The sequence below is a fragment of the Haliaeetus leucocephalus genome, unplaced genomic scaffold (assembly GCF_000737465.1).
Source record: "Haliaeetus leucocephalus isolate CR32 unplaced genomic scaffold, Haliaeetus_leucocephalus-4.0 Scaffold262, whole genome shotgun sequence".
Classification (NCBI taxonomy): domain Eukaryota; kingdom Metazoa; phylum Chordata; class Aves; order Accipitriformes; family Accipitridae; genus Haliaeetus; species Haliaeetus leucocephalus.
The window spans coordinates 8289047-8310934 of NW_010972698.1; the positions used below are offsets into that span (position 1 = coordinate 8289047).

The window sequence follows — 21888 nt, forward strand, 5'->3', positions numbered from 1 at the left end:
AGCAATCCCCTGGGAACCTCTGTTTGGAAATCTATTAAGATTTCACAGGTTGTTCAGCAGGAGTAGCAATGAATGATTTGCAGTGGCTCTGAAAACTGCAATTTAAAAAGAAAATGTGAAGATGAGGAAAATCTTTCTTCTTACAGTTATAACAGACAATATCATATTTTTCCTTATTTTTTTCTTGTGCCTTCTGTCCAGATTGAAGTGCTCATTCCTCTATTGGGTTAGATGTCCCTCTAATATGCAAATAGACTGATTTACACAGAATTTGATTTGATAATTTCCTTTGAAATCCTACTTGATGTATCTTTTTCTACTGAGTTTCAGAAAAACCTTCAGAGTTTATTGTGACTATTATGTAGACTTATGGGGAAATGTATTTTAAGGGAACAGTGACAGGCAGTGAGTTTCTGCTATGTTTGAGCTGTGTAACCCAAGATCTGGAGAAGCCCATTTGCCTGTTGCTGGATTCTTGGCTTCAAGAATCTTCCAGCAGATTGATTTTGCTGGAACTTCATTCTAGAGGTACTGTTCTAGCAAATGCTCCTTTCAATATTTTAATCATAGACAAAAAGATTAAATGTCTCTTAAGAAGTATACTACTTGGGGGAGAGGCCAGGAAAAAGAGCTCCAGTTTTCAACATTTAGTATTCAAATGCAGTTTTGCAGTTGTGAAGAGTTTCTCTGCTCCTCAATTTCTCTAGGGTTTGCTTAACTTCTTGCTTGAAAAATAAATAAGTGACTACAGTTTCTTAGGCATTCTATGTATTAATATGAGCCGTGATCATCACAAGCATGGTAGTTATGATAGCTTTGTCTGAATAAGAGTGATCTCATCATGAACATCATTTAGATGGGGTAAATAATTCCCAACACATGCTGACTATAAAGAAATTGGGAGCTTGTTATAAGCTGATGTCATGGGAAGAGCCCAGTCTCTTCAGCAGGGACTCATCAGGGCAAAGGTCTCTAAAAAATGTCTGACTTTGAATTAAGAAGAAAAATCAGGGTGGGAAAAGCTGTTTTAAGTTCTTAAGTCTCTGTAGGCTTCGACCATTATTATCAATTGAGTCTTTCAGTTATTTAGGTTTGCAAAATAAAAGAGGCTCTAGGCTGAATGTTCTTTGAATTCATAAAAAAATCTGCAGTTTTTTCCTCTCACTTGTGAAAACAATCCATAATTTATCAATGAAGTCTTTCAAACAAAATAGTAGCAGGGGTTTTACTTCCAGAAATTTAGCACATTTGCTGAAGCTCAAAATAACTTTTTTTTTTTTTAATTTAGACTTGGTTATAGTAATTTACATAGTGTGAAGTGAGTGAGAAGGGCTACTGGTAGGATTTAGTTGCATGATTTTACAACTGGTTTGCATTAATATAAACGGCAAAGTTAAACTTAGTGGATAATCAGTTCTGATTGTAAACATCCTCAAATGTTTTTTAATGCTGTCATTGGACCATTTTTGAAAGGATGCCACTGTCTGGCTAAATCTAAAAACAGAGGTTTTGTGAGACTTAGCTTATATGAATATGTAATATGGCAATCAAAGCAAGGAAATATTTTCTAATAGCACAGAATTGAAAACATGATCTCAGATACCAAAACACAGCTTTCTGGAACGTATCATCACTTGGAGCTGTACATGTGTCTCTAAGAATAATTTTTTGTTAACTAAATAACTGTATTTACAGTCAAATCTTCCTTTTTCTAGGAAGAACTTTGTGAAGATTGGTTAGTTGGTGACTGTTGTCTCTTAGTTTATGAGATAGTTATGCAGCCATAGCTATAAATACTTCTACATAATGTCTTTTCATTTCACTAATGAAAAAACTGTCCCAAGAGTTCACCTTTCTTGTTTGATGCTTCTACAGCATTTCCCATTCTGGCCTGAGTACACTATGAAAAGTTTATATAGAAACAATTTCAGTCTCTGTTGAACTGCAGCTACCTCAAACTGCATATTGAACAGCATACAACTGGGCCATGCTGCACAACACTTTAGTACAGGAAATGAAAATAAATACAGTAATAATTTCAAGCTAGATGTTTTAATGGGGAAGTCTGAATCTTCCCATTTAGAGATGTGGAACAAAAATACCCCAGTACATAAACCTTAAGCATCACTTGACTCCTATTTATGCCTCTAAAATTAGGACTCAAATTCATTGTCCCATCCTAGCTGTTGGCAGAGGGGAGAACTGAGCTGGGGAAGAAGAACAGCCTAAGAGTAACAGTGCTGGCTAAGGAACATTAAGTGGCTGGGAATCTGTCTGTGACAAATATAAAATGGACCTTTGGTACATGCTAAATACTAGAGCACACTAAAATGTGTTCAATGCCAGTGCAGTATGTATCAGTATGAGTTCTTCAGGGACCCCTTCTTAAAGGGATTGGGAGTTTTGCTATTTGCTTCAGTAGGAATAGAATGCACTTTTAATTTACTGTGGCCTTAACACACCTGATTTTGTGGTGGTGTGATCCTGAAACAACCAAATGAAGCAGAATGAAACAGGAGAAGTAAATCTATAGGAGATAGAATTGATCTTGGTGGAGAGATCAACTAACTATGGGTGCTGTTTGAGAAGCAGTTAGCTACACTTAAAGCTTACTGTGATTGTACTATCTCCGTCTCTTGAGCTGAGGTCATTTGAGGACAGATTGGGAGTTTTTACTTTGAGTGGTAGTGAAATCAGGCTCACTCACTGCCTTTTCTGAACATGCTGAACTGTCATCCAGTGTGTCTACATTAAAAGCTGTTTTGCAGGGTTAAAATCAATTATTTGTTTTTGCTTTGGATGCTTTGCATTCTTGCTCACAGTTGGGCTGGTGTTATGTGAGAAGGGCAGGGTTGTGGGTTCATACTCATATACTCATGTAGTTGCAGACATACTTTATCCAAGAAGTAAAACAGTCCAAAACCTCAGATCAGAAGATGAAGACATTTTTCAAACCCCAAACAAAAGCAATAAATGGAAATAAGGATTAACTTTGTCAATTTTCACCCCTCCCACAATAAATCTCCAAAATCTTGGCTTTTATCTTAGATGGATAACACAACAGGCACCAGAGCACACCAATATTACGCAAATACTTCATGTGCTATCAATTATTTTGGAAGTATTAATCATCTGAATTGTGAAATGGTTTGACCTTTTTTGTAATGGAGAGTGTATGAAGATGAGAGTGTTAGGCTGACACATTTTTTCTCATGTATTTGGGTAGGTATATTTAAAAGTAATTTCAGAAGAACACAGCAGTGAATAGGGCTCTCCTCTCGGTACCCAGCCCCCCCTGGCCTGTGAAGTCAGAGATGATCTGTGTTACATGAGGGGAATAGGAGTGAAGCAAGAAACAAAATTTAGCGTGCTGCTAAAAAGTGTTTGGATGTTACGAAATCAAGAGAATACATTCAATGGGGATGCAACCCTGAGTGTTAGTGACTTTCAGTCTGCAACTACTAGGAAGGCTAACGCCCCTCAGATAGTTAGGCTTGGAGAAGGGGGCTGGTACAGGAGATCAGAGCAGAGCAGGTATGCATGCCTAGGGTGTGCCCTCATGGAAAGGATTCTTCTAACAGATGCCTTGCTAAAATAAAAAGGTGGCTAAGATGAATGTGCAGGTTGTGATGAAATAACAGAAATGAATTTCATGAAGAATTAACAGAGGCATCTTGAATTTCAGATTTGATGTACTTATTGATTCAGAATGATTCTGGTGTGGAACCACTTTGAACAATCATCTTTCCCAAGGCTGATACTCTCCATTTTAGTTACACTGCTAGCCATGTGTGAGTTAACATTTTACACTTTTTTCTTGTGTTTTTTAAGACCATCTCTTTTTAGTCATTAGCACAGATGGATTCCATCAACATTTCCCCGATTATTTTGAGCTTCAGAATATGTATTGCCCAGAAAGCAATATGTCCTGTACTATTCTCTCAGTTGTCAATCTCGATTTCTTCTTTACTTGGTTTCCATATATGGATGTCAATGCTTTGATTTTCAAAATTAATCATGCTGGGTAGGTGCAAGCTGAATAAAATTGGGTATTTCCCAAAGGTCAAACATATCTCTGAGCAGAAAATCTATATATGCTGTCTCCCTGGCATACTATTGTTGCCCTACTAACAAGTCCCGAAAGCAAACAGTCGTGGCTCTCGAGATTAAACAATTTAAATAAGCTAATAGTTTGAGCATCCTGCTGATTGTTCTAATTTCTCTGTTTGCGTTACCCAGGTTGTGACAATTTCTATAGCTTTTCAATTTAGCTTGGATGAGTGCTAGTATACGTTGGTTTGCAAAATTCTGCAGCAGACATTCCCGAGAGAAGACCCGAAACAATGAACTACTGCAGCACCGGGGACACAGCTGTCCTGCTGCAAGCCTTACGTGTCTGATTTTCAGATGTAGTGAGCAGTCAGGGCTCAGCATCAACCCTGTGGATGCTGAGTTACAGCAAGATTTTACTGCGTTGGTCTGAAACAGACTTAAATGGGAGCAACATTACCACCCGTATGGATTAAACACTGCAGCATATTGCAACAGTTAATTAACTGAAGCGAACTTGTCTGTGGAGGGCAACACAATCCTGCTGAGTTTACTGGGACTGCCATGAGTGCGCTCCACAGAGCTTCTCAGGCCCGGTTATAAGTGACGGTAAGTCACAACCACTCATAACCTATGAATATCTCTTAGGTTTTTGATAAACTGGCATCTTAGGTGCACTGCTGAAGTCCACGTGGTTCAAGCTCACACTTGAAGTGTTAAGGATGCAGGTGAGTGCTGAAGCCTCACTTTGCACCCCGTCCAGCAGTCTAAGTCTTGAATCTGACTCTTCCATCGCTCTGTACCTGATTCCACAGCAGGCAGCCACGCACTGCACCCAGCCGGGTGCGCGGGTTCAGGCTTTCTCTGAGGTGGCAACAGCAGGTCTGCAAACAGGGAACTGAAACCAGACATCTTGACCAAACAGCGTCATACACAAAACGTCTTGTTTTGTTATCAACTTCAGAGTTTATTAATTTATCAAACCAGGTCAAAGTGATACAACAAGTACATAAATAATACCATAACAGACATATGTCCCATGAAGAGAACAAAAAATATAACACTGTGTATTTTGTTGTCTTAAGTGACCAGAAACTGGAAAAATGCAACACTGCATTTTACTAAATGATGCTTATGGGTTTTTTTTGTTTTTCTTAAAAAGCGTTTATTATAAAATAAATACACAATCTGGATTCCACCTGTCCTGTCACAAATACAAAAAGCAGGTTGCCTTCTTCTTAAAAAAAAAATATTACAAACGCTGTACACTTTCCACTTAGTCTTTTTCCGCCAGCTACTGCTACAGACAGACGATGCCTGTGAGGTGAGAAATCAACTGCTGGTCTTCCCACCAGCTCGCTACAGTTCCTCAGAACCTCTTCCTTACAATGCCTTCACCAAAGGAACGATAAGGTTAATTCGTGACCTGTTAGATTTATAATACAATTTTGCACTTCTGCAGCACATTTCAACCCAGTAGATGCCACGTGCAGTGGCTGTTGCTGATGCCAGACTGCTGCTTCTGCAGTTACGCGGCAGTAACCTCTGGTGCAGTGAGGTCTTAGGACCTCAGTTAGGATCCGCTACACCCCTTGCAAACACCGGGACAGGATTGATGGAAGCAGAGTCTACAGTCCCGTGGAAAGGTGGTGGGACAGTTCCCTTAGCTCTCCCTGTAATGAACAGTGATACAGAACTTCTAATGGCCAGGTGCTCGTTAAGACTGCGCTGTGGAAGGGTATCAGCGCTACCAGGTGCTGGCAGCGGGGCGGCGGGCTCCCCTCTGAGGAGAGCTGAGGGGCTGCCCCATGCCGGACACGGACGGTTCCAGCTGGTTCCAGCCGGTTCCATCGGCCCCAGCGCAGGGCACAGCTGAGCCCCTCTGTGAGGGGAAGGCGTGTTGAGGAAAGGGCAAGACGGGCGGCGAGGGGTGAGGGACAAAGTGTGAGGAACAGCCCCGCCGCACCGAGGGCCGGGCAGGAGGGGGGGGAGGCGCGCCAGGCCCCCCCAGGGACGGCCCTGCGGCCATGGAGGGACTCCGGAGGATTTCCCTGCAGCCCACGGAGGCTTGGAAAGAGACCCCCGTGGTTCTTACTGATACCAGGTGAGAGTATTTCGTTCTTGCAAATCCACGCGGTTGCTGGAGGAGCTCCCTTTTAGCATGTTTTCCTGCTATGCAGTGGACCATGTTGAGTGCTTGGCAGGGAGGGAAGTATTGCTAAATATTATCTGCTCTCTGCCCAGGCCTAGGGACAACAGGGTGGTTATATGCAGGCAAGATTGCTAAGGACCTGAGATCACCCTATATGTATTCTCCTAATTCCCTTCAGCCTTTCTTCCACCTTCATGTCTGTTCTCCTCACTTGCTCCTCTCTGTTGAGAAGCCCTGCATTACACTCCTCCCGACGCTGCGGGCAGCACAGGCAGGACCGGGGCGGCATGAAGAAGCCTGGCCCTGAGGCCTGCATTGCAGAGGGAGGCTGCCAGGGTTTGCTGCTCAAGACAAGGATCCCCTCAGGATGGTGAAGCTCTGCCTGAAATGGGCTTTTGGCATTCAGCACTGAACTCTGCCCCACCTTCGTCGCTTTAGAAATGGGTACACCCTGGAGTGCTGTCACTGGCAGAATGACAAACCTCAAAATCCTTGCTGTCAATGTTGATTTCACTCCCTGTGAAGACCCAGCCCCTGGCTCACACCATTTCCATAAAGCTTTGTTTCCTAGCGTGTGTTTGAACAGCAGTATTCCTGTCTGCTTGTGGAGTAGAAAATGGGAGCAAAAGCAGGCAGAGTCACTTGCTTCTTGGGATTTAATCCAACATTGCAGCCACGAGGCAGTGCAGTATTTTGGTGACTCTTCAGAGAAAATATTTTTTTAAATTACACTTTTTCTGCAGATGAGAGCCACCTTTCTTAAACACACTGTAGACACACTATACTAAATTTAACAGAATCTCTCAGATTTGTTTTTCACAAAGATAAGTTTCCACAGAACTGCTGTGCTCTAGAGGCCTGCTGTAGCTGTTTGGTGTTTGTCACGGGAGAGAGCTGTCCTTGAAGTGTGAGAATTGAGAGGTTACTCTCAGAAAAATGCAGATTAGGTTTGTAACAAATCAGAACAAATAAATTAAGCACTGTCACAACTCTTAAGGAGTTACTAATCAGGAGTTTTAACCCTCTAGGTGTTTTGAAAGTAGGGCAAGTACTTCACCACCTTCTGGCAGTCACTTTAGAAGGCAGTTTATCAGCCAAGACCATGTGTTAATAGGGCCCAGAAGAATGAAGTTATTAGGGCTGTGATAGGGAGCTAACACTTTACATTTTTTAGAGAAGTGGGTGGAGGAAACAGTGAAAACCACTTAAAAGCGAACATTTGCTCAAATTGCTACAAAAATATAGTGATTGCCACTAACACCTGCTGTTCAGTTTATGGACTCAGTTTGCTCAACTACAAGACATCATCCCAAAGGCAGGCTGCTTAGGAGTTTGTTAGTTTAAATCTGTTTTTATGTCTCCAACACAAGTATTGTATCACTTGTATTTTTCCTCCACTACTAAAAAAAAATCCATGAGTCATTTCAACACCAGAAATGGTATAAACTCAGCACAGGAAATAATGCTCTCCATAGCTCCTGCACATTTATTAGGTGTCCTTCTTTTCATTAGTTTGAATAACTTGCCAAATAATAATAATAATAAAAATGTTCTGTTTTCTCTTTGTAACTTGTAAAGAAATGCAACTCTGGGAAAGTACAGTCTCTCTTTCTCCTTCTCCCACCAGTAATACAGAGCCTCCTAGTCTTTTGGAGGAGATATTTGAACGGTTGACACAGACCACTACACATAAAGCAGCAGATTTGCTGTGCATGATGTGAATAATTACTGCATTATAGTTTTGGGTTTTAGGGAACTGTTGACTTAAGCAAAATAAGCCTGCAGTCCAGCTGCAGATCCAAGTTTTCATAAGTTTTCTTGTGTTTCTCCCTCCAGTGCTGTCTCCCTTAACAGTGACCCTTTTCAGACTTTTCAAGGTACAAAACCTTTACCAAATCCTCGAGCTCAGTCCTGCACACTCTGTTTTCACACATTTGGCTGATCTGAGCTTCTCCCTCGCTAAATATTTTCCACTGGCCTGAAAACAAAAATACAAAGGAGACAGATACTGACTTAGAAAAGGGCATAGGGAACTTTGAAGACATTTACAAGCATTCTCTAGACCAACTGATTCACAATGGTCAAAGAGAGAATGTCCAATCCTCCCATGGAAAATATTCAGAGTATCTTACAATCACGTAACATATTCCATGCAAAATAACTTTGTTAAAAATAATAAACAAGGACCAGAATATTATTCCTTTCTTTAATTAAGTAGTACTGTAAGTTGACCCTATTTATTCAACCATTTATGACGTTGGATACTCTGCTTTATGACAGAGTGATGTAAAAATTTAACTCTAATGGCAAACCAAAGTATTTAAAAGTTGGGAAGCAACAAGTCTAAAAGTGTTTTACACACCATGAACTGTGCCTACCTGTGAGGAACACCAACTATGTTTGCTGGATATTAATATTTCTATACATTTTTGATAATGTTAATAGAAATGCCCGCTGTCCTGGTAACTAGAATACTGTATTACAAATAACAATGATAAACTTATGGAAGGCTGACAGCAAAAAATTAGGAAACTTTTTATATGAAAGGGTGTCTGCTTCTCACTAAGCCTGTATTATCAAGAATATATTGTTTGTGGGAAAAATACTTCCTTGCCTAATTAGAGACCTCAGAAAAAATGACAACTTGTAATGCAAAAGAACTGGGAACTAAAAATGTCTATACCTTAATTCAACTATCAAATTAAGTTTCATATCACAAGCTGGATGAAATACAAAAAAGAAATTGAATCAAGAGTGATAAAAGAATTACATGTCCTTTCAAAAGACAGATTTTAATAATGAAGATATTGTTAAGAACATAGGAAAGACTTCTTTCAAATGTATATGTATGTAGGAGAACTCCTTGAATCATCTCTGAATTTTTCCCTTCTAAATGACTTTCTAAAAAATTGGGGTAACTTGACATGTTAACTTAAATAAATCCAAATTGCGCTGCTGTGCTGACATCAGCTGTATTTCAGACTTACGTCAGTATGGGCAGAAAACAGCCTATCCTGTATTTTATCAAATTACAGGAGACTAAGACAGCATGGACATGAACTACTGTTATATGTAGCTATATTTTAAATTGCTGTATTTTGATTATTTAAATCTAACTTCTAAAATATTGGAGCCATGTACTGGAGGAAAAATTAGTACATCTGTTTGACTGTGTTGAGTAAAATAGAGTGGTTTTTCAAGGCTATGATTATATGAAGAAAAGAAATTTGAAGAGGTCAAAATTTTACTTACTAGGGGTTGTCCTTGTTATCTGCTTGAAGTAAGGAAGTTCTTCAAATTCTCTCTTGGACACTTTTTCAACATAGAAGTGACGCAGAATCCCTTCACCAAAGAAATGAGAAGTGCATGTTACTGGAAATGTGACTATTGTTTTAAACCTGGGTTGCTGTCCTGCCTTTATGTAGAATTACTGCTACATTGAGTCACCTTGTGAAATAATCTTTACCAGCTACGTGGATTTTCAGCCTATTCTTTTTTATTCTGTCTGCCACCCCCGTTTTTTTGCTACTCCCCTTCTGTGGATATACAATTGCGGAGAGTTTATGAGGGGTGTGAGAATTAGCCAATTCTTTTCCAACATAACTGAACCCTTCCTTAGAATGAGTAAATGTAAGATTACAACAGAAGCCCAAATCCCAGTGTCTTGGAGAAAAACAGTATCATTTTGCAGTCAGATACCATTATGCCTGTCATGAGCTAGCAGGTAACATCACTGTCAAATCATCACAAGGCTTTGTGGCTTCTTGAACACACACGGTAGCTATTCACTGTCCGATCGTCTGTGACTTCCTTTCTGCTCAGACTTTGGGCTTGGCTTTGTGCTTTAAAGTGCATTCTAGACATGCATCATTTCTCTGTAAAGGGCTGCACTATATGAGGGTTTCCTATGAGGATCACCTGCTTTTTGCTTAAAGTAGATTAAGTAGATAGGATTTTTAGGAGGCTGGAGATAATTTTTATTATACTAAAAGTTCAGGATTTGCAGAAGTGCTTAGGCTTCTGAATGCTTTTCTATTTTTTTCTATTTTTAGCAGTTAGTCTGGTAAAAGATACTGTTTCCATCCTTAATACATTTTTTGCTGGTATTCTAGACCGTCATGAGTGTAGCACCACTAAGGCAGACAGGGCAGACTGATTTCAATGGAAAGCTTTTTGGTCCATCCTAAATAAGAACCTCCAGGCACTTGGTTCAAACCCTGCTACATATTTCTCTGCAATAAATTACACAGGGTATTACTGACAACCTGTTTGTCATTGTGCTTTGGCTCACAATGAAGGGTAGGAGTTTACAGAACTACAGTTTTGTTTGTTATTAATGGTTTTTGTACAGCAAGACTTGAGTATGTTGGAAGTGGCTGTAATAGGGATATTGTAAATAGCCAGAAGAACAGCAGTCTCAAGATGCTTGGATTTGTAAATTGTCCTGGGATTTTAATGGAAAATGATACACTGTTTAAAGAACTTGCTCAACTCACCTTTTCTAATTGTCCACACATGTATTTCTATTTGAGGTGGCTTTTCAGTCTCTACTGCAATTTTTCTGATGGTTTCTCCTTCCTCTGTGAAAATGGATTCATAGACGGGAAATGTCTCTTTCCCACAGAAGTAATCTTTGCTGTCAAAGGTTTGACTTGGCACTTCTTCTGTTTAAAAAAAGCCCAAAACACATACTACAGCTGTAATCAAGTCCTCCAGAACTTACTTGGCACCGGTAGCCGAGCAGGTTTAGTTTAAAAGTAGAATTTTTACTTGTATGGCCACACAAATCCATCTCCAGCTAAGCCCAGACACTTAAAAGTGTTTTATTCTGCTAGATTCTGACAGCCTGTCTATGGTGGCAAGGTAATATTCATATTTATAATCTGGTTTCATAAGGAAATGAACTGTGTAAAACCATGTGGTCTGTGAGACTCCTCACAATTTTTGAACCTGTTGTCCACTTTTCAAGCATATTTGAAATAATGGTAGCAGTCTCAGAGGTGATAAAATAAATAAATAAATGAAAATTGGTGGTTGGACAGAGTGAAGAGACCCAAATCAATGCTTTGCTGAGGAAAAGGGCAGGTAGAGCCTACAAGGTTTGCATTTTGGTTGGCAGCAGCCAGCTGGCCAGTACAAGCCTGAGCTAGCCACAGTGCACGTTATCTCTTGCCCACCTCGTAAAGTTGTAGAGCATATAAGTAGAAATTGTAATTATTCTGTTGGTAATTGGACGTTGGACAAGAATGTAAGAGAGATGATGCAACTCAGAAACTCGGACTCCTGTTTGTGGAAAAACCCTAATAACTAATACATTTCCATACATACAAGACACTGCAAGAAGAGGTTCAGCTTTCTTAATAATTGGCACATAGAATCTCAAAGAAAAAGACAGTAACTTTCTTTTTGCTATTAAATTTTCTATTGAAGCCCGTTAGCCAGCTGACTGTTCTCATCTCAAATGAGCCCAATAAAAGCTGTGGCTCTCTGATTCACAAGTATCCAAAAGGATGTAGATACACACGTCCTGCCTGCCACCTGCCACTGCATCGTCCTTTTTCCCAGTAAGCAAGGCTAGCAAGAGAAAATGGGAAGTGTGCTTTCTATGAAGGATTTCTATGTATGACTGAACAACTCATTTCCACCCAATGTATCACCAAACAAACATAGAAATGGGCCATACAGATTAGAAAAGAAGTTTAAAGGCACAGAAGGGAACTGGACATTCCTTTACCCTTTATATCATATGCAACATGGCTGGTCATTTGGCAGACCATCAGCAGATTCATATTAGCAGATTTTTCACTAGTTGTAGGCATTGATTTTAGCCAGTAATGTCTACATAAGTTTAATCATTAGTGCAGCATAGAAACAATGCTAAATTTGTGATAAGTTAGTATTTATTTTAAGGATTAAGTTACATAACTGCCACCAATCAATTTATAATCAGATTTTGAATCCTTCTGGTACACTTTAAAAAAGAGAAATGATACTATCTCCATGCAAATTTCACAAGTTAGAAAATGATTTGAAGGTTCTGTGGGCACTGGAGTGGGGGAAGGATGGGAGAATCTTTTGACAGTAATGAACTTTCTGTGTACTTTCTTTGGAAATGAGTGTCAGGAAGTCATGCTAACAGTAGAGAGAAAGGCAGTGACTGAGCAGAACATACATGCCCCAAGCAGCAAGCCCCCCCATTTGAGGAACAGCAGGGAAGAGCAGGGCTGGCCAGGCATCTCTGCCTTTCTCACATGGAGACGTCTGCACACACATTAGAACAATGGGCACAGCTATTGCTATTTTCATTAGATCTTATTGTGACCAGAAGGTTTGAACCAAGCCCCTTAACATGCACAGCAAAAAGGTGGTCTGTGATCAACTTTGTTTTACCTGGACAGACTTTACAGCATTTTCCTTCTACTTTCTGAGGGTATTTGCAGGGATATTGTTCTGGACAATGAATTTTCTTACATTCTTGTTTGGTGATGTTGCAGGTGCACAACACACACTCTACGATTCCAAAGGCCCGGAGATTAGGATGCCAAGATTCACCATGTGAGTACGTTTTGCCATTTGAAACACAAACTACAAAAGAAAAGAAAAGGAAGAAAAAGTACAACTGGAAAAGGTATGTTCATTGGCTACCTCTCTATGAATATTCATTTGATCCATGCACATTTCTTTAAAGCGGTGTCTCTATGCATAATTTGTTAGTGTCTCTGGCCCATTTCTCTGCTTGTTAACTTGGAGTTTCGCTACTTAAAATGAGTCTGAGCCTGCGATCCCCCTTTTCTGAGCAGTTTTGCCTTGATTTCAACTCTGCTGACAGTGGTGTCCATCACTGTTTTGAGGAGAACAGTGAAGGTGGCCAAGTCAAGTATTTGACTAGCTCCTCTCCAGTGCATGCATTTCAGTTGTGCATCATTAACCAGCTTATAAAACTCACTCCTCCTTCCCCTCCTAATCTCGGTCCACACACAGGACACAGCGTGCTACACTGGCTCTGCCTTCTAGAACTGAATCTGCAGATGACAGGATCATGACATTTGCTACTGAGTCATCTGCAAAACTTTTCTTCCATTAGCTGAACATGGCTTTTGCAGTGAGAGCCATGCTATCAGCAGGATGGATTAGTGCCACCTGAGCCTTTTATTGCTTTTGCATGAGAGTTCCTGCTACACAACACATAGAACAAAGCAAGGGAATGTTGCAAAATGAAGTTTAATGTCCTTTGTGGAAATATATATGTCTATAGGTATATAGAGACATTTGGCTTTTGGAATCACAAGGAAACATTAACATGAAAGAATGCATATGGGACTGAAATTTCATTCCAATAGCATCTAAGCACCTCAGAATATTTATTCATCAGTGCCCTTGGGAGACAGAGAAATACTGCTGACACAAGGAGAGTGGAAAAATCCATGCCTGGTGGAAGCCAGTTTGGGTCACCCGGCAGTTAATAGGAATTATATCACTTTACACCATGTTTGCATTTGTCCTATAAACCTTGCTTCTTTCTTTTTAAATATTTAATAAACACAAAGAAAAATGCAAACTAATCCTAACAAGGTGAAAGAAAGGGCACTGCCTGATTTCTAAAAGCAACTGAAGTGAAGCTGGGATATGTTGTAAATATTTCCAATTCTTCTAATATGCCATCATTTTTATTAATGCTTTTATTTGTAAAATATGTTCCTATTTTGCCCGTAACTTTCAAAAGCAATTTAATTTTTATCTGTAATCTGAAATTTACATCTAACTGGTAACAGATGTGACCAACTGGCTTATACTTTACTGAGTTACTGAGATTTATGGGGAGTCTTTTTTGTAATGTATTGTCTTTCATAGGGTTATGCTATCATTTGGTTTATAATTTGCTACTTTTTAACTCTTTCTTAAGACAGGTTTTTATTCTAGAGGTAGGAAACAGTTTTGTTTCTCAAATAAAAGCAAATAAAGTGTTATCTGTATGCTAAGAACATGGGAGAAAAAACTAAATGACAAAACTGCTAAGTACTCAGCTGCTCAGCAGGCTTCTCACATGCTTAAATACTATATTATTAATTATATTTATGCTTATATGGAGGGTTTTTTTACCAGCTAGAGTTCTCCAGATCCTTTATAGACATAAATATTTCATGATTTCTCCGTGACAGGGGAAGGGATAATACATGACATTGTGTAGATACATATTCTCTCTGTTTTAATGGTTTGTTTGGCACAGAACAGTTAAATAATTACTCTGAGGTAGCAGATGAAGCCTCCAGTAGAAGCCAAAATATGGCAAATAACTTCTAGTTCCCTGATGCCCTGTTTTTAGTGCTCTTCATATTTAGAATGATAAATCTGTATCCATGCAACTGCACGGTATTTGCATGTCAGGATAGTTGTTGTGTGTTTATTTTTTAACTTGCTTAAATGCGTCTCAGAGGGCATGTGCATTAATTAATAAAACACTTGTTAACTGCACAAGAACAAAAGAAAATGTATGGTCAGCATTCCTGTTTCCTTCATGGGGATCTCTCAGACACTCTCCAGGCAGTGAATGTCTGAAGTTGCAGCAGTTACTATATACTGCATCCAGAAATATGCTATTCGTCTGTATGCTCTTTATTTGCTGAAACAAATCAGTTAGAAATTGCTTTGATGATGTCTTCATGTGTGAATTACATGTCAAAGATATTGCACTGCATGGAGATTCCTGCTCCTAGATTCAGCATAAAACACTGGCATGATCTGAATGTTTTTTCATGCTTGTTCAGGTGGATAATAAAGATCCTATGGCCAACATTCCTTCTGTTAGTTAATACCTTAAACGATTAGTTGGCCCTACTACAAGGGCTTTTAACTCTTTGTGGGTAGTTTCTAAGTGCATACGGACTGGCATTTGTGGTTAGATGCTCTTCTGAACATGCGTTCTTACAGCTATTCCTTTTATGGCTTCTTAGGCCTGTTCCTGCAGACCTCTGTTCACTGAGGTACACCCACTGTTGGGAATTGAGCATCCCACCCTTTTTATTGTACAAAACCTGCTGTCCCACTAACTGGAGAATTGATATTTTTCCTCTATTTTTGTTCTTCCTGTAATGCAGCAGGAATATGGCTTAGTCATGCCTGGATAAGGTTTGCCATATGGGCTCTAAGTTCCGCTGTCCCCATAATGTAGTATGTCCTATATTATATTATCAGAAGGCACTGAAGAATTCTTAGAGTGAGATTCATTACCTTGGTTGACTTTGCCTCTTACAGCTCAGGCATCCAGTACAGGCTAATTGCCTACTCTGCCTCTACTATTAGTTGTGGAGGAGGAAAAGCACCCATTGCATCTCACTGTCTCAGACAACTAGCTTAAGGTGGGGGAAGTCATTATATTGTCTTTCTTGAGAATAATTTGCTAAGCCTTGGAGGCAGGAAACCTCTTGATACTATGGCAAGCTTTATGGTCTGAGATTTGTGGGGCAGTTTAAACATACACTGTTTGCAGCTAGTGAAGTTACAAAATAGGAGAGACGGTGTAAAGAAAATAACCACGAACAATTTCCTACTGGACAAATTACTGTGTGAACAAGTTAGCGAATCTAAAGGTATTGTGGTGTCCTTTATCGCACAAAGTGCTCACTTCCCTGATAACCACTGCATGTGTTCTCAGAATGACGTAGCACAATCCCACAAAGTAATTCAGAGAGCAACACGATAGTGTGGTGCCTTTCCAGAGTGAAATGCACTGTTGTATGTGTAGACACAACTGATCTCAGTCAGGAGCTAATTTTGTATCCTTAATAGTTTACTGCTTTTTGTCTCCCTGATTTGCATTGGGTCTCTTGATACCAGTGTGAATTTCCAAGATTCTGCTGCCTATTTTGAGAATGTGATTGATTCCTGACCCAGAGTAATACTATAAGAAGTATTCGTCTTTACCTCGTCCGTGCTTGTGCTTGTTGTTGATGACGATTTGTACTATTGTTCCTGAAGCTTGCTGGGGATCCGGTAGGACTCCCCGGTTACTCCTGGCATTGGGAAATCGTGGAATGTTGACTACCTGCCTCGCAGAGCTGGGTGACAGGTCATAGTGGGAGCGATGGTATGAGTGTCTCTGGAGACAGAAAGAGAGCAGGAAAGTGAATGTCTCATTCCAATGAACATGGGGAAAGATGCTGTACTAGAAGCTTAACACAGGCAACGAGAGTGTTGCCACTATCATCAAACATCATTAAATGTAATGAATGGCACCATACTAAATAAAGGCCATTCAGGTTTTGCAGATAGTTAACGTGGTAATGAAGTCATCTACACATATGCAGTTGTAACTCATCTCAGCAGACATATATGTCAGTGAGGTGTCTTTATCTGAGTTGGTCATCTGAAGTTCCTAATCAAGTCAAAGGACAGAGAGGCAATTTTAGAACCTGACCTGTTGTGGATCTCTATATCATGAGGAGATGAATCACAACCCAGAAGGGCCTATTTTGCTCCATGTATTAAAAATGGTGTTCAGAGCTAGGTATCTACTTTACTGTTGTCTACTCTACTTTAAGGTTAGATGAGAAGAATTGTAAGCCTGTCTAGTTTTCCTCATCAAAATTGCTTTCTACTAAGGCACCAGTGGCAGACCATGTCCAGAACAACTGTCCAGCTTTGTGTTTGCTTGCAGCTTTAAACTCTCATGCAAGGCCAGGGTTAGCTTTGCACAGACTGAGCAGAACTGTACTAAAATCTGTGTCACAGACCGGGAGGTCTCATTTTATTTGCAAAGGAAAGTGGTGGTAGTAGTAGTAGTAGTAGTAGTAGTAGTAGTAGTAGTAGTAGTACTAGTGTGCAGCAGGTTTTCTAGGGCAAATAACACTGGTTGTTTTCAGAGAATTATCTTCCAAAATACCCATGGGCATGAAGGAGTAGTGTATATTACAGCAGTTATTTTATAAGGCAAGATTCTTCTCACTGATCCAAAGACCTGTTGGTTCATGTATTTAGGTAGTGCACCTAATGCTTAAAAGCTCTTCATATTCTCTCCAAATGCTGTTATAAAAATAATCTCTTGAGGAGTAAGTTGTTAATGGATACTCTTAGCCCCAGAGATAGTGAATCCCCTAAAGTAAATATATACATGTGTATATGTCAACTGGGAAGTAAGTGTTTGCAATTATGATTTAAAAGTGATGCTTGCATAGCAAACAAAGACCAAATCCAGAGCCCACAGGAGCTCATGGGAGTTTATAATTTGGCGTTATTCATTAATTCAGGTTGAGTTTATTAAGGGGTTTGCAGAAGTGGAAGAAACCTATTTTGGGTAGATTCACAGAACTCAGGATGAAGCAGTAGATATCCAGACCTGTTATCATCCTTTTCTCTTTTTTCCCCAATGTGCTGACATGCACAGAACAGCAGGAAACTATGTCTTTAAATTGTAGGTCACACTTACAGCTTCCCTGTTGGCTGGCTGCCGGAAGATATCTCCATCGGAATGTTCCCATGATAATTCTCCATCTCCTGTACATGAAGCAGAGCAGTATCGGTTAGGGGAGTAATTGTGCAACACCTTGGGAGATACGTAAGGGAAAAGTCTCATCCAGCTTTACAGCTAAATTTAGGGTGGAGGTTGCATCAGTGTGTAGAAGTGTCAGTCTGTAGTCTGACTTTATTATACTAGATTCTATAGAGATCAAAAGGAAGATCCCTTCCCAAACATCATGCAAACTCAGGATGAAGATTTACTATCAGATTTATGCATCTTAACAATATGCTATGGGCAAGGTAATTTCCAGCAACCATTTGCTATGTGATCTCAGGCAAAGGTGAGGAGACATGACTTAGCTAAGCTCACAGAGAAAGGCTAAATTGTGTGACCTTACATCTGCTGTGGGCTGAGGGAACCCACAAGCACAATTACTGTTGCTCAACTGACATGTAACTTGACTGAGAATTGAATCCTGAAGTATAGCCATTAATAAATAACATTGTATTATATATATCAAGAAAAAGTAAGCCATATTTTGTCCTGCAAATTTCCTGTCCCCATATGTATATGGTTGTTTTTTCCCTCTTATTTATGCTTCATTTAATAAAAATTGCTAAGCCACAATTCACCCCCAGGTATGATTACAAACCAGGGAGGTGCTTTCACCTGTGTGTGTCAAAGGTGGACTGTTTCATAAGTAGAAGTGATGGCCATGCTCAGTGCCTGACTCATTAGACACAAAACAGCAACTCTTCCAGGAAGTCAGGCACATGCAATGAGTTATGGAAGGATGTAGGAGAAGTTGGCCCACTAAGACTGGATCCCATCTAACCTCATAGGATCCTATATTTGCATGTAGAGAGTATAAAATGTTCAGCACTGCTTTTTTGAATCGGGCCAATAAAGTACTACAGAATAAGGCTCATAGCACTAAGGACACTCATAACAAAGAAAGGACATTCTGACTTGTCTTTTAAAAGAGAAAAGGTTCTGCTAGAGCACTTGTGATTTGTGATGCAGAAGTAATGAATGCTTTTGAGAGTCAGTGTGAGGGACTTGTGGAGCCAAACGTGATTCATGGAAAGGAAGGTTGGAAAGAAAAAGAAACCCTCAGTTTCTATTCAGGAGTAGTGTCCAGCTGTTTTCTTTGTAAAGACAACTTCATAAATACAAACATAACTAAGCATAAGCTGTGGTGGAAATTTTAGCAGGGAAAAATGAGTTCAGGCTAGAGAGAGAATGTGGCTTTAAGAAGTTTTTAGAGATGTATTTAGAGGTGTTCCTTGATAAGACAAGCCACGGAACTTGAACTGATACCTGATTCTTGGAAAACTTGTACAAGAACAGGAGAAATCATTTAGTGTGGAGCTGAGCTTGGAATTTATCCCAGCCTTGGAATTCAGATGCAGGTACAGATAAGACTGCTTTGCTAGTGGCTCAAAGCCTAGCTCTAGATGTGCCAAGCATTACACTGGAATGCAGAGCAGTACCACCACATCAGGAGCCTTACATTAATGGCACAGATCATGGGCTTGGGTCCTCAAAGCAGGATAGCTGCTGCAGCAGTAGTAGCATGTGATACTGGCTTGGGAAAGTCATGGTGCTGATGCAGGTATGCCTCCAGTTCTGGAGTTAACTCATCCAGATTTAACTCAATCAGATTCATCGTGGATGCACTACCTTAGTGCATACCATGTATTAGCATTTTATCCTCTCTGCTGTTTATGAGAACTTTCCCTTTAAGGGGAAGTTGGATCCTGACATAAATCAGCATCTGAACCATAGTGCTTGGAGCCTTCTCTAGTCAGTAGTAGAGGAATGAATAGGAAAATCAGCAAATTTTAATGTATTATGTTAATATATTTGGCCATGCAGGGAGCAGAAACTGACTCTCAGTTTCCTCCCCATAGGCTGTGCTATATCTTGATGCAAACATTTTGTTTAGGTTTCCATTTCATAAGAATCACAGAGGGGAGATAAAACAGCTTATGCCATATTGAAAAGGACAAAGTTGATTATGAGAAAAATGATCACTTTAACATTTTAAAATAAGAGCAATAGACAGTGGAATACATTAAAAAAACCCTGCATCAGTGGAGGTCGTCTCTACTGCATAATCCAATTTAATCTCACCTCTCAAATGGCAATTCTAATGAACTTGGTTCTCATTAGTGACTCTCTCCGGCTGAAGTGACTGATTTCTCCAGTATATGGCTAGTTTACAGCATAGCTATGTCTGATACTTCATACTTTGAAAGTCAGTTTGATTTTTGTAACTGGAAGAGGTTGGTTTCAAATACAGCTCAAATAACTGTAAGGGCACAGATACCAGGAATCAGATGATTAGCAAGGATTTACTTTAATTAACTGTCAATGTATTACTTTTAAAACAGTATATCACTAAATTTCACTCTGGGAAACCAGGACTATCACCTTGCGTGCTTGAGATCAGAAGGCTTTATAAGCAGTTTGCCTGGCAAAATGTTTCAAGATTTATAAAGATAGTGTGGAGGAACGTGGCAGAGCAGCAAAGAATGAGGAACAATCTCCATGCAAAGGAGTACTGCATAGAGATCCTCATCCTTGCTCTGACTGAGCTGATGTATTTAGGCAGCACACAGCATTGCCCTGCCGATAGATTAGTTCAGGTCCTACCTGGTGCCATACTTAAGTTAATTACCACTGCATCTCCTCAGGTTAAGTAGCTCAGACAGCTTGCTGCACTGACATGACTATACAGCTTCTATCCAGGAGCTTGTTCCTTCAAAGAGTGCTGTACTATCCTGCATCATGCTGCATTATTAAGCACTGATGCACTCTGAAGTACCCTCTTTCTGGCTCAGCCCCTTCACTGCTCAGAGCTTTTGGTCCAGCATGTGTACTGAGTTAACTCCTTAGGACAGGGGTTGTGGGACTATACTAGTGTGTGTTTCACAACTGTAGCATCATAGGCAAAATTATACAACCGACAATATAACGCTCCTTATTTTTACTATGCAATAGTACTAAGTTGACACAAGCAGCATCTCAAAAGGATATAGCTGCACAAAGGTGCAAGCAGGAGAGTTTTTCAAACCAGCCTGGCATCACTGATCTCATTAGAGTGGTACTTCTGAAAACCACAGGTACCTTTAGGTGCTTATCTGCATCTTTGAGAGCTGGCCATAGGTACTTAAATATCCTAGAAGTGGTGATTCAAATGCCACAATACTAATAGTAACATAAAATACATTTAGAAATTTCCAGACATTTAGACAGGCGTTTACGTTTAGACATTCAGAAAGACTGGGAAGGCTCCTACGGTCAAGTTCCCTGTGTGTGTACAAGATCTAAAATGCAATTGCTAGTAAAATACTGAAGTCACCCAAGTACAGATTGACACCTAATTTAAACTGGAGTAATAGGCCTTACCCTCTAAATTGAAATTCTTGTGTCTTGCATAATTTGAGCAGGTCTGGTAGAAGCTCCTCTTTTATTGCAAAGCTTTTCTACCCAGAGCAATAGTAGCTATTTCAATACATCATTTGGAGCCTTGATTTACCTTGTTACGGGGATGCAACTTTATCATCAGTGCACTCTCTCCTTGTTTCAACTTAGGAAAACAAAAGCAGCAAAGTTACCCTGCTGGAATTTGAGGTTTAATTTCCCAACATGCGTTGGATTGTAAGTACATGGGAAACTTGCAGATAGTGTCGTTAAGTGGCAGTGCTGGTGCACAGACAGGGCTCTGGCAGGGGAAGGAGTAAATTCAGAGCCTGTCCTTCTGTGATGGTACTGGAACTTACCTCTGCACACTGGACAGCAGGACTCCGGAACAGAAACTGGGAAAGAGCAAGTTAATCTGGGACAAGTCTTCAACCCACAGTACACATTTCCTTCCTGCCAGTAAAACACAAGGAGAATTTAGGAGGAGTCATTGATTATTCTGGTACTGTATAGGCATTTTTTATGGACATGCTTAAGTCTAGTACGTGTGTTTACATAAATGCCACTCTAGTATGCAAAAGCAGAATATTAGACCAATGAAAAGTCTGAATAGCTTTTGAAAATTTCTTGTTGCACAGAGGAAGGTCCCTTTCTTTAATAAAACAGGGCAAAAAAGGCAGAGGTAAAAGTGGGTGGGTAGAAGAACTGCAATTATTGTAGGCTGAAAATGTACCTGACATTGTTGGTACTAAAATCACCCAGTGTAAATTCTCACCCCTGCTCTCCCTCAGTTGTGTCTTAC

The 21888-nt window shown here is 40.0% G+C and overlaps 1 protein-coding gene across 3 annotated transcripts in view; it reads right to left on the bottom strand.

Annotated features, from left to right (window-relative positions):
- Positions 1–7069: 7069 nt before the first annotated feature.
- Positions 7070–21888, bottom strand: part of CHRDL1 (chordin-like 1) — a 39622-nt gene continuing 24803 nt past the window's right edge. For 2 of the 3 annotated variants that reach the window (XM_010569028.1, XM_010569027.1), the window contains exons 5-11: positions 21446–21539; positions 17625–17692; positions 16124–16298; positions 12539–12787; positions 10699–10866; positions 9455–9544; positions 7070–8180 (exon numbers count right to left, since the gene is read on the bottom strand). In XM_010569028.1, the coding sequence (XP_010567330.1) occupies positions 8050–8180; positions 9455–9544; positions 10699–10866; positions 12539–12787; positions 16124–16298; positions 17625–17692; positions 21446–21539 (975 nt within the window). In that variant the 3' untranslated portion in view covers positions 7070–8049. The remainder of the gene's footprint in view (positions 8181–9454; positions 9545–10698; positions 10867–12538; positions 12788–16123; positions 16299–17624; positions 17693–21445; positions 21540–21888) is intronic. The other variant, XM_010569029.1, reaches the window with a different exon arrangement.